This window comes from Cydia pomonella, chromosome 10 (assembly GCF_033807575.1).
Source record: "Cydia pomonella isolate Wapato2018A chromosome 10, ilCydPomo1, whole genome shotgun sequence".
NCBI classification, from domain to species: domain Eukaryota; kingdom Metazoa; phylum Arthropoda; class Insecta; order Lepidoptera; family Tortricidae; genus Cydia; species Cydia pomonella.
Genome location: NC_084712.1, coordinates 3,264,332 through 3,277,598, shown reverse-complemented (window position 1 = coordinate 3,277,598; position 13,267 = coordinate 3,264,332). Strand labels below are relative to the sequence as shown.

The following is a 13,267-nucleotide window of genomic DNA, read 5'->3' as shown; positions in this document are numbered from 1 at the left end:
GTTCCACTTCATCAAATGTCACTTTTTTAAATGTAATTGATTTGTTAAAGAAAATACAAAAATCACTATATGTATGCCTTTCATATTTGAAGAGTTCCCTCGATTCCTCATGGACCCCATCGTCAGAACTCGAACTTGCCAAAAATTTGTTTTTAAAATTTCATTTACTTAACAAACACAACGAAGACGAGAAATTGCCAAACGTGTACTATGCGTCGTTGAAGAGTTCCATTCTGATCATCATCAGCAGTTCCACTTCATCAAATGTCACTTTTTTAAATGTAAATGCTTGATTTGTTACAGAAAATACAAAAATCACTATATGTATGCTGTTTTCTGGGATGCAAAGGGAATAATAATGGTTGACTATCTCCAGAGAGGTAAAACTATAAATTCCGACTATTATTGCGAGTTATTACGCAGATTACGCGAGACTCTGAAGATAAAAAGACCTGGAATGTTGACAAAGAAAGTTATCTTCCACCAGGACAATGCACGTGTTCACACCTAAAATCGATGGCGGAGATTGCCAAATGTGGGTTTGAATTATTGCCCCACCCACCCTATTCACCCGATTTAGCACCATCGGACTTTCATCTGTTCCCCAATTTAAAAAAAAACATATGGGTGGTATGAAATTTTCAAGCAACGCCGAGGTCCAAGCTGAGGTGGATGCCTATTTTGAAGGTCTCGAGGAAAGCTTCTTCAAAAGTGGTGTAATGGCTCTGGAATCCAGATGGAACAAGTGCATTCAACTCGACGGGGACTATGTAGAAAAATAAAAATAAATTAATAAACCTCTGTTTTGTTTTTAATATTCAGGCCGCGAATTTTTCAATCCACCCTCGTATTTTATTTTATTATTTTTGAAGTCGGTTTTGCTTTTTTTAAAGATTAATTTTATTTTTCCATTTTTATTTTTCTTACGAGTGATGCATCATTCTGCAGGACTCGTTCTTATCTGGCCGTACTGTCATGTCACTAAACATTTTTAAGTTTTGGGTACGTTTCAAGTTTCAAGATGGGTCTGAAGCCATCAAGATTTGAGGAGTTAGACCTCATGGAGCCCATCGTCAGAATCAGAACTAGACCTTAATAGAAATGTTCCTTCAGAATTTACTTGTTTAACAAACATAACGAAGAGGACAAATCGCTAAAAGTGAAATATGCGTTGTTAAAGAGTTCCGTTCTGGTCATCATCAGCAGTTCCACTTCATCAAATTACATGAAAATGTTTGGTTTGTTGATGGGTTCTCTGGGATTTCTGGATTTCTCATTGATCCCATCATCAGAACTGGGTTTTGACAAAAACGGGACCAGCTAGGGACAAACAAAAACTTTCCTCCTCCTTTCTAGTCGGTTAAAAAGACGCCGGTGTTTTCAAACGTCTTTGACCCTTTCATTTCAGGTATTCATTTCAAATTAACATGATAATTCAACATGTATGATGAGGTAAGCGGATCCCGTGTTTAAAACACGCTATTATACCCTCAACGTCCTCTGTTTCCCTCCCTCTTGCCCTCTTAAGAGCAATTCCTAACTGAGCAACTTTTCAAATCTCGAATTTTAGAAGCTATAATGTCTCTGTCGCGCTACGGTGGGCGGGAGTGCGTGCGTGCGATAAGGACAACTTTCAGCTCGGACTAGAATTCCCACGCAAAAAACTCGATTATCGAGGTTTCGCTCTCTACTGTTTCCTCCTCCAAAACGCAACCAATCATTATGAAATTTTGGAAAATGCAAGAGGAAGAAATAATTTATGCCGCTATGTTTTTATTTTTTGGATATTTGTTGTCATATTTGCATACTGCGCCTTTTTTGCAGCCAATTCAATTGAGCCGGTTTTGCTATTTTCGAGCTGTAAGTCTTTTCAAAATAAAATAACCAAAAAACCAAAACATAGCGGCACAGATATTGATGATACTGATCTTTTTTGAAAAAATCATATTTCTAGTAAGGTTTTACTTCATTCCGGGTTAATTAAAGGACACCGTTTTGATAGTATAAGATCTTTATTGGTGTTTAGTTAGTAAATCTATTTTATGACAAAATAAGTATGTATGGGGCAATGTTAATCTAAAATCGGTATCTTTCATAATGTAACCTTTAATTTACTAATTGTCTGGTATGTACAGTCCGACCAAATTGCTAATAATTATCTAAATACCTACGACTCCATATATAAAAACCGGCCAAGAGCATGTCGGGCCACGCTCAGTGTAGGGTTCCGTAGTTACTCTTCCGTCACAATAAGCTAAACTGGAGCTTAAAGTATAGTAAATTGTTAACCAAGGGATGAAACGGTACCTTTCACCCGAGTTAAACAAATAGGCAAATTTACATAATCAGTACCTAATTAAAGTAAGTCTTTTTACTATGAAGGGAAAACTTTTTGCGATAACTCAAAAACAGCTAAACTGATCATGTCCGCTATAGTTTTCATTTAATGTCTTTCTTAAGCCCTACTTCCACGATTTTTTTCATATTTTTTGGACCTATGGTTCAAAAGTTAGAGGGGGACACATTATTTTTCTTAGGGAGGTACCCTAAAAAAAAATTAATTTTTAGATTTTATTGTACGACTTTGTCGGCTTTATTGATTTATATATCCATGCCAAATTTCAGCTTTCTAGCACTAACGACCACGGAGCAAAGCCTCGGACAGACAGACAGACAGACAGACAGACAGACGGACATGGCGAAACTATAAGGGTTCCGTTTTATGCCATTTGGCTACGGAACCCTAAAAAAACGATGCAGATGGCACTGCAATGGGGTTGGAAACTGTCAAAAGTTTTTATAGATGGCGCCAGCATAGATTCCTCTCTTAGTTTTGTTCTATGGAAGCTTTAAGGGCAATTCCATAAAAAAAAATTACACTATTCGTAGGATTTTTAGGTAAAATTCTGGCGCCATCTGTAAACACTTCGACCGGCCGACCTCACTGGAAAATGTTAAACGCCTTGTCAACATAATAATGATTGTGTAAACCAATTGTTTTTACAGATTAACAAAATACAACAATATTGATTTTAGCCGAGCCCATCATGTCACACAAACAGACTAGAGCAATGCATCGAGATTGTCTACAAGTCTAAATAGGTATATGCATCATTTTAACAAAATTATGTAGGTAGTTACACTAGTTACTATGCTACCAATACTCGTATTTTGCATAATTGCATATGTACCGTAAAACCACCCAACTATAGTCCAAAGCTCCCAACTATGGTCCACAAATAAACTAATTTTTTCTCGTTCAGGTGTGTATTCTACTATATTTTTGTAGTTCTAAGGCAAGGATGTTTATAAATGGAAGGTAAAACTAGGAGTAAGCCAAAAGGAACATTGGTATAGATACTTAATTTCCTTTCGAACTTGTGGACCATAGTTGCAGTATTGGACTATAGTTGTGTAGGTTTACGGTAGTATATTTGATCGTTAAAACATTAAACAAACGTTATACACATTTTTACTAGGAAATATACATTTTTCTACAATATTTAAACTACAATAGGTATGTAGATAAATTCGACAAAATTAAATAAAGTTAAATTTGACTTAGCACCGAATTTTGGCAAAGTTTTAAAACTACTCTAATAGTCCTTTTACAGTTTTAATTAAAGCTTCGAAGATCTTAGATTTTCTTTAATCATATTTATTTATAATATATCCAGTCGTTTTCACTAATGTGCTCCCACATTGGCCGTTATAAAATGTTATATAACGTCGTGTGACAAGGACATCATGATAGTATTGATAGTAATTTATTATGTTGCCCCTGTCACACGATTTTATGTAAAATTTTATAACGGCTATTGTGGGAGCACCATTAGTAAAGTCAGCATCAATAGTAGCCGATTCAACAACATGCTAAAAGTATTTTCTACCCTGCAAAGTAGATAAATAAATAAATATTATATGACATTATTACTCAAATTGACTAAGTCCCACAGTAAGCTCAATAAGGCTTGTGTTGAGGGTACTTAGACAACGATATATATAATATATAAATATTTATAAATACTTAAATACATACAAAACACCCATGACTCAGGAACAAATATCCATATAAATATAAATATCCATATAGATATAAATATTTCTTATAGACTACGTCGGCGGTAAACAAACATACGGCCTGCCTGATAAGCAGTCTCCGTAGCCTATAGACGCTTGCAACTCCAGAGTTTACACGCGCGTTACGTACCTTAACACTCCGCACCCTCGTTGAGCCCTGGCAACCTTACTCACCGGCAGGAACACAACACTATGAGTGTCTAGTGTTATTTGGCTGCAGTTTTCTATAAGATGGAGGTACTACCCCAGTTGGGCTCTGCTCTAGATCTGGACTCACATCCGCTGTGCTGTGCCCAACCACACAAAACGAGATGACACTCACAGTGCTCATACCTCTCTTTTGAACGTAGTACATACCCGGGTCCAAAATCTACATTTGTTATTATCCTTTTACTTTCGTAATGTGATAATGCAATGGAAATATATTTAAATGTTTATTAATAGAATTATATAGTTTAACGGATTTACAAACAAATTGTCTACTCGCATATGTTGTGTTTATTTGAACTGTTGGAATTATATTGTTTCTTCTCCTTACAGATAATACGTCAGAAAGCTTATATAGGTAGGAAATCCAAATGGCTTGAAGTACATAACTTTTAGCAGTGATTTCTGGCCTTAACTTGCGGCATCCACTTGGTGGCTATACTAGCCCACCTATCCGGATGCACGCGGTAGACGTGACCCGCCCAGTCCCACTTCAGCTTGACGGTCTTCGCCCCTACGACAACTATGCTTGTTTTGGAGCGCAATCATCAGCAATGCGTGTTTTGGAGCGCAATCGTCAGCTATGTGTGTTTTGGAGCGCAATCGTCAGCTATGCGTGTTTTGGAGCGCAATCGTCAGCAATGCGTGTGTTGGAGCGCAATCGTCAGCTATGCGTGTTTTGGAGCGCAATCGTCAGCTACGCGTGTTTTGGAGCGCAATCGTCAGCTATGCGTGTTTTGGAGCGCAATCGTCAGCTATGCGTGTTTTGGAGCGCAATCGTCAGCTATGCGTGTTTTTGAGCGCCATCGTCAGCTGTGCGTATTTTGGAGCGCAATCGTCAGCTATGCGTGTTTTTGAGCGCAATCGTCAGCAATGCGTGTGTTGGAGCGCAATCGTCAGCAATGCGTGTGTTGGAGCGCAATCGTCAGCTACGCGTGTTTTGGAGCGCAATCGTCAGCTATGTGTGTTTTGGAGCGTAATCGTCAGCTATGCGTGTTTTGGAGCGCAATCGTCAGCTATGCGTGTACTGGAGCGCAATGTAGTGTTCCGGATGCGATCCGGCCTTCTGACACCTAGAATGCTGCGCTCCATTGCTCGCTGGCAAACCTTCCATTAGTACTTCTGACTCTCAGTGAGCGACCATGTTTGGGCACCGTAGGTTAGGACAGGCAGAATACACGTGTCAACGGGTTTACGCTTTAGCGATATTGGAAGGTCGCCCTTCATTAGCTTCCTCATTAGGTTCCTGTATATATAGAGACATATATTATCTTTTTTGTCAAGCTGTTAGAGATACTTTTGACGCGTAGTCTGATCCGCTATTTATGATGCTGATTAATACATACGTTACAGATTTCATTATTCTATGACCTCTCAATAGTTTTCAGGTATAACCTGGCGGGTGTTGCCTCTGCGTGCGTCCCGTGACACGGGCAAGGGCAGCCTCCGCTCGGGGTACACCTCTATTTCATTGGCATACGTGTTGGCTTCTCTGCGCACGCCTTCCATCTCAGCCTGTGAACCGATAAAGACATGCATATTAAATTGTATCAATTCAATTCAATGCATTTATTTCATCTAACCAAGACACGTTAGTAACACTTACAAATTAAGGGGTTAGTACCTACCTACTAACCCCTTAATTTGTAAGTGTTACTAACGTGTCTTGGTTAGATGAAATAAATGCAGTACCTATACTGCGAGACTTAAATTAAAAACAAAATAACACTGATGGGAACGCAATCCCTCACAGTGTGACAAGTAGGGACCGTCAATCCTGGCCGATGCCGCGCGCGCATGCATGGTAGTCAATAAATAGTAAACAAAAAAAAATGCATTTGCATTATTAAGTACTAAATTGTATTCTTAACTGAACACATAAAGGCCAGATATATTCACGTTCCCGCTAGAAAAAGTAACCGTGGTATATCTAAGTATGACTCGTCAAATGGCAGTGCTTCTACAACCACTAGGTTATCATTCATTTATTCATTCGATATTTTACACATCATTCATTTATTCATCGTTCATAAAGCATTCATTCACAACTCATCGTTCAGTTATTTATTCGTTGATACCTTCATTCCCTCAATCACTCATTATTTTATCGTTCATTTATAATTCATTCGATTTCACTCATCAATCATTATTCATTCATCGTTCACGTATTCATTCATTTGACGTTTGGACCCAAATTCCCTTAGAGAGCCATGAATAAATCTGGACACCGCTAGGAAAAAGAGTGCCAGTAATACCTAAGTTGGCGCTACCAAATGGCAGTGCTTCGGCCTCACTGACGCTGGCATCACCCTTCGCAGCTGTCGCTGTCCGACCCACAATCCGGTACAAAACGAAGGGCCGTAGGTGATTACTGAGTAGTATCGACAAAATCCCATTCATTAATCACTCAATTCAAGCCCAGGTGCCCTTAGAGACACCTCACACTAGCGTCTTAGCGTCTGCGTCTAGTCAGCGATATGGAAAAAGGTGTTTGCGCAGTTTCGCTAACCTTGCATCGAATAGCGCCGACGCTCGAGGGACACTAGTGTGGGGTCTTTTAAACAGCCATGAAAAATTCGTGACTACGCTAAAAAGAGTGACAATAATACCTAAGTGGGCGACATCGAATGGCAGTGCTGAGGCCACTGACTAAAGCTGGCATCTTCCTTGGCGGCGTGAGCTCCGTGAGCTGCCTCAGCACGGGCGCGGGGAACGTGCCCAGTCATGCGCGGACGCTACGGGAACCCGTTGTCGCATACAGGGTTCGGGTTGAGTCGTCGGTTTGGAGGGGTTTTAGAATTATTATCATTAATTAATTCGTTTATTCATATTTTATTCATTCGTCATTCATTCATTCACCCTTATTGGGCATCATTCGGGAACTTTATTATTCATTTGTCATTTATCAATCATTCATTCATTTTTTATTTATCATTTTTTATTATTTTATTCATCATTCATTTATTTCTTTATCATTTTTAGTAACTTATTCGTTCATTTCATTCACTCTTTACTCATTTATTCATTTTTCGAAAATTCCCTTAGAGCCATGAAATCTGGTCCGGTAAAAAAAGTGGCAGTAATACCTAAGTGGGCGACATCAAATGGTAGTCTGGTCAGCGCTAGGAAAGAGTGGGAGTAATACCTAAGTGGGCGACATCAAATGGTAGTCTGGTCAACGCTAGAAAAGAGTGGGAGTAATACCTAAGTGGGCGACATCAAATGGCAGTCTGGTCAGCGCTAGGAAAGAGTGGGAGTAATACCTAAGTAGGCGACATCAAATGGTAGTCTGGTCAACGCTAGAAAAGAGTGGGAGTAATACCTAAATGGGCGACAACAAATGGCAGTCTGGTCAACGCTAGAAATGAGTGGGAGTAATACCTAAGTGGGCGACATCAAATGGTAGTCTGGTCAACGCTAGAAAAGAGTGGGAGTAATACCTAAATGGGCGACATCAAATGGCAGTCTGGTCAACGCTAGAAGAGTGGCAGTAATACCTAAGTGGGGGACATCAAATGGCAGTCTGGTCAACGCTAGAAGAGTGGCAGTAATACCTAAGTGGGGGACATCAAATGGCAGTCTGGTCAACGCTAGAAGAGTGGCAGTAATACCTAAGTGGGGGACATCAAATGGCAGTGCTTAGGCCTCGGACTGACGCTGGCATCTGCCTTCGCAGCCGCCGCGGCGACGTCGCGCAGCTCCGTCAGTTGTCGGAGCACGGGCGCGGGGAACGTGTTCAGCCATTCACCCGCACTTCGGGATCCCGTTAGAGCGTATAGGGTCCGAGTTAGGTCGGTTTGGAGAGATGTTAGCTCTAGGAGTAACCTGGAATAGGATGTTTTATTTAATAGTAGAGCCCAACAATATGTACGTGTTTATTTATTTTAAGGAGTACCAACAGCTACAAAAAGATTATGCAGATTTAGGTAACAATACAACGCCAAAGTACGGATAGAATAGGAATAAACAATATGACAAACTTTACGCGCAAGTTCACACAAAGCTATACAAAAAAAAAACAATTTTATACAACTCAAAGCTTGTCTAATTTATAGAACTGCTAACAATACTACGAAAAATGAAGGAAAAATTTAATCAAGGTCGTTTATTGGCTGACAATTTGAAGCTATTAAAAGTTGAGGGGTTAAAATTCAAAACTGTAGTTCACTTACCCCCCTCGTTACACAATGTACGATTACCGAATAGATAACTTGAAAAATTGTTTTCATGCATAAAGCCCATTGCAAATTCTGAAAATACTGTGGATTGTGTGAAAGATATAAATACGAGTAGTATAGGTAGTATAGAATACTCACTGCTGGACGGTCATGGCTAGGCCCTCTACTTGGACGGGATTTATGTATCCATTTTCTATTTGCCACGGATTCAGCCAAGTTTTTACTCTGAAACAATAATAAACAAATGTTTAATAAACTGGCAAATGCCAAAAAAAAAAAAAGAAAAAAAGAAAAAAAAAATTTTTTTTATGAATATTGTCATGATGTTTGTCTTATCCTCCTGAACAATCTCGTCTCCTTAAAGTCGAAGGTAATTTTAAAGCTGAATTGTAAGCGGGCGCAGCGGCGGAAAGCGCCGAAATTTTGAAACGTAATAAATATAAGAGCCTCGGTAAAGAGTACCATTTTGTACCATTTGGCGTTGAAACTCTAGGTCCATGGGCTTCCAGCGCACAAGTTTTTTGCAAAAATCGCAAAACATCTGGTTGACGTAACGGGTGACCGAAGGGCTGGCGGCTTCCTCGCACAACGTATCAGTATTGCGATACAACGAGGAAATGCCACCAGCATCCTTGGCACAATGCCTCAATGGCCTATTTTAAATATAAGCTAGTTATAGTAATCCTCTGTATATATCCATTATATGCATTCTCATTGTAAATAAAGAATTTTCAACAAATTATACGCGATAAATCCCCTTTGACCGCCACGCCTATTGTGCACTGCGCGTCATCTTGAACTTTATCGGAATGCAAGAAGATTGATATTGCGTTGTAAGCCAAACGCGTCAGTTAAGAGGCCGTTATCGATTTTAGTCGGAAAAATGTTAAATTGATAGATTTAGTCGATGAAATTGTACACCTTTTGTTAACTATTAGAAATAACAAGTACTGGTGTCTATTAGCACGTCTTTTCAACTTTCATTTTAATATTTTTTTTTTTTTTGAAAACCGTTTTACTTAATTAGTAGGTAATGATTTTTTTTTCGATCACTGCTTTTGTCGATCTTAATTGTAAATTTCGTAAAGTTTGGACTGCTAAAAATGCTTAATTTTCTATTACATATATCCTGTACTAAACTACATTTTTGTTATTATAAATTGGAAGTAGTGTAAATGAAAGTTAGACGGGTGACAATATCTCTGAAAATCTACTTAATTTCAACGTAATTTTGATACTTAAACAATCTACAGCATTTGCTGAAACTGTTCTTATACATTATTTTATACAATTTACCACCATAATTTTTTGATGAATTTTTAAAAACTGTCTCTTCTTGTCACATATTACCGGGGACGCACGCTTGCGACCTCATTATTAAAATCAGAAGACGTGCTAATAGAAACCAATACTTGTTATTTAGATATTACGTAACAAAAGGTGTACAATTTCAACGGCTAAATATATCAATCTTACATTTTTGCTCTAAAATCGTTACCGGGCGTCGACGTCTTAAAAAGTTAAGTAAATAATGTGGTATTAAATGAACTCACAGATCACCGTGTATTATGATGTTGGCACGGTCTCGAAGCACGACGAAGGAGTGCACGCACCGTGCTAGATCCGAACCCGGCCATTGCTCTGGGGGTAATACTTCGCTTACTACTGACTCTGAAATTAAGTAAATATTTAAATCAATACACAGTACAGAAAAATAACAGATTCGAATCTGCTCTTTACCGATAAAGCCATCTGTTGTGTAGCCTCTCCTTGTTGTTATTTAAGGCATAGAGAAATAAATACGCATAGAATGCTTACTTGACATCTCAGCTTTCTTACTAAAACGCTTATTATTTGTGTAGTCGACATCTAGCGTCAAGTAACGTAAATATCAGTACTGCTACTTGACAATAGATGTGGCGACGAACGTAAAGTCTAATGCTCAACAATTTTCAGCTAATATTATAACCGGATTAACCGTAAATTAATTAATTAGTTGTAAATTGTTGACCGATACACTTTCCGTCAGTCGCGACACTCGTGACATCTAGTGTCAAGTAGCGGTACTGATAAATCCGCTACCCGACGCTAGATGTCGACTCCGAAAATAATAAGCGTTTTGGTAAGAAAACCTGTGTATGGAGTGAGCACTCTATGATTACTTATTTCTCTGTTTGAGGTCCTTTAAGATACAAAGTAAAGAGTTATTGACATGTATACCTATAGACATATCGCTCATAAGTTTTAAATGATTCACGGTTAATTTCACTACACTTAAATCGCCCAGAATGTGAACCTTGATTATATTTTTTATGAGCTCCCGATATTTCGACGCAGTTACATAAACGATATAAAAGGATTTAAGTCTAATGTCGTTCATAGTCCACAGTCCAGACCATTACCTAGACAGCTCGCAAGACTTGGCAGGTATACCAGTAGCAGTTCACACAACGTTACGTAGTCGTAGATCAAAGGGTTAAGATGTACAGTCAGCTGAAGAGAGAGTTGAACTCCCCCTGCAAACAAATTTATACGCAGAGGGGGTCAGTTGATGCAGCTGACTGTACAATAAATAGTTTTTATTTATTTAGTCGTATGGCACAAGTAGATAATATATGGGCAATCAATTAAATTTAAAAATTACAACATAATAAGGTCAAATGTCAACATTCAGTGTGTTCAGCCATGCAGCTGCATGGGTTGTGAGATATAGTAGGTCTTCCGGTGGTCCAGAGTATGAATGCAGAGGACAGCGCTGGATAATGTGTTCCATGGTTTGGGTCTCTTCACCACATTCACACAATGCCGAGTCCTTCCATCCCCACCTGTGCAAAAAGTAGTTGCTTCGGCCGTGTCCCGTTCTCAGTCTGTTCAAACGGCACCATTGCTGTCTAGGAAGATCAAATCCGGCAAGACGACGTGCTGGGTTAACAACTCTCGAGTCTACATTTGCAGCGCTCCACTCAATTTCCCAGGTAATAAATAGTTATTGACATGTATATACCTAGAGACCTGTCATCCATAGTCCAGGCCTTTAGACAGCTCGCGAGACTTGGCAGCGAAACTGGTAACAGTTCACATAACGTCGCGTAGTGGTCAAACCTGGAACAGAACTTATTGATATGTAGGGGCCTAGATAACATTTTTTAATTTATTTTATTATAACATTAAAATATAAAATATGTGTACTACAAAACAAAATATTCGCCAAACTGCGAGACAGTTTGTTGGCGATACCTCATACAGCTAATGTGCCGTGGGAACGCGGAACAAGAAATATTCCCTTATGGGAAATTCCTGGGAAATTTCCCCTGTTCCCGGGAATATTCCCCAAATATAGATTAAGTGAATTATAATTTTAATAAAAGCTAGCTATAACGACAAGCGAACGACGAACTTAATGCCAAAAGGCATTCTCTACCAGTCTACTATTGGGTCAAACATTTGTGTATGTTGGTGCAGGAAAAAATAATAACAAATAATAAGGAAAAAAATTAAACGTGAAGTCAAATAATATTATAAATATATAAATAGTTAAATACTACTACTCATATAATGTATAAAAGATAGACTAATACATATAATTATGTACATATACATGACGTATTTTTCTAAAAACTAGTACGCCATCACTTTAAGGCCCCGAAGTGCCTGCCATTTAGAAATTATCTCCATACTAATACAATGAAAAAACAGTTTTTTTGGGACCAGCAAAAAAATAATGGCTACAGTGTTTTGTTGAATATTTTGATAATGCAATACAAAATATTTCACAAGAACCCGTCCTAAATAATCGTATATACAAGAGTTTTTAGTAAAAAGCTTACGGAACTCCACTATTCTTATTAGTACTCAACTTATTTTGACCCTGATATTAACTGTGATCATTTGTAGCGTTTTTATTGATTACAGACGTATTATTGTAAATAACATTTTACTTTGGCCGGGGAATAATTCCCAGTAACTATGGGAAATTTTCCATGCAGTATAGGGAATTTACTTTGGCAGATTGGATACGGTTTTCAATGTTTTTAAAAAAGTTCAAGATGCCATATATCTATTCACAATTTCAAAATTCCCCTAGATAATCCCGGCAACGTTTCCGGGAATAATTCCCCCCCCCCCCCCAAGGAAAAAAAATCCGGGAACAGCACATCATTACTTACAGCTAACAAGGTCATAGAAAAATAAATATAATAAAATAATAAAATATCATAGCACAATTTTACACTTGACCAAGTCCCATAGTAAGGTCAACACGACTTGTGTTGTGGGCACTAACGATATACTGATAAATCAGGAACAAATATTTGGGTGTAAAAATTCACTCTCTTGGGCTGTCGCGCGACAACAGGAAACCATGTAGCGTGCCAACGAAGCTACCAAGATTTACGCGTTGATAAAGTTTTAACATACCTCATGTACAACTTATAATTAATAAGGCAAAGACTGGGAGTTGACGAAGGTTCATAAATTATAAAGACGACACCAAATTAAACAACGTACATTGATGGAGGAATTAGGTACCGGTGCGCGAAGAGACGATAGCCGGCGGCGGCGGGGCGCGGGAGTGCACTAAGGCCGCTCCTATACGTTTGCATTTGTTTAACATGCACGCCGCACGCCCCGCTGCACGCCCAACTCGAGCGTCCACTCAGGCACTACACTAAGACTAACCTTGACCAGCCAGTCAGAATGATTCCAGCAAAGCTGATGCTGTGACTATATTTCTTTACTTCCATCCTCCATGCTTCTTGATTGCTGACGTACCTTCTAACTGGGGACAGTATCTGTAACAATAG

The 13,267-nt window shown here is 38.8% G+C and overlaps 1 protein-coding gene across 2 annotated transcripts in view; it reads right to left on the bottom strand.

Moving 5' to 3' along the window:
* Window positions 1-1,993: 1,993 nt before the first annotated feature.
* LOC133521840 (hexosaminidase D-like) overlaps window positions 1,994-13,267 on the bottom strand; it is a 44,557-nt gene continuing 33,283 nt past the window's right edge. For both annotated transcript variants that reach the window (XM_061856932.1, XM_061856933.1), the window contains exons 7-12: window positions 13,143-13,255; window positions 11,470-11,567; window positions 10,019-10,136; window positions 8,604-8,690; window positions 7,899-8,112; window positions 1,994-5,802 (exon numbers count right to left, since the gene is read on the bottom strand). In XM_061856932.1, coding sequence (XP_061712916.1) covers window positions 7,899-8,112; window positions 8,604-8,690; window positions 10,019-10,136; window positions 11,470-11,567; window positions 13,143-13,255 — 630 coding nt within the window. In that variant the 3' untranslated portion in view covers window positions 1,994-5,802. The remainder of the gene's footprint in view (window positions 5,803-7,898; window positions 8,113-8,603; window positions 8,691-10,018; window positions 10,137-11,469; window positions 11,568-13,142; window positions 13,256-13,267) is intronic.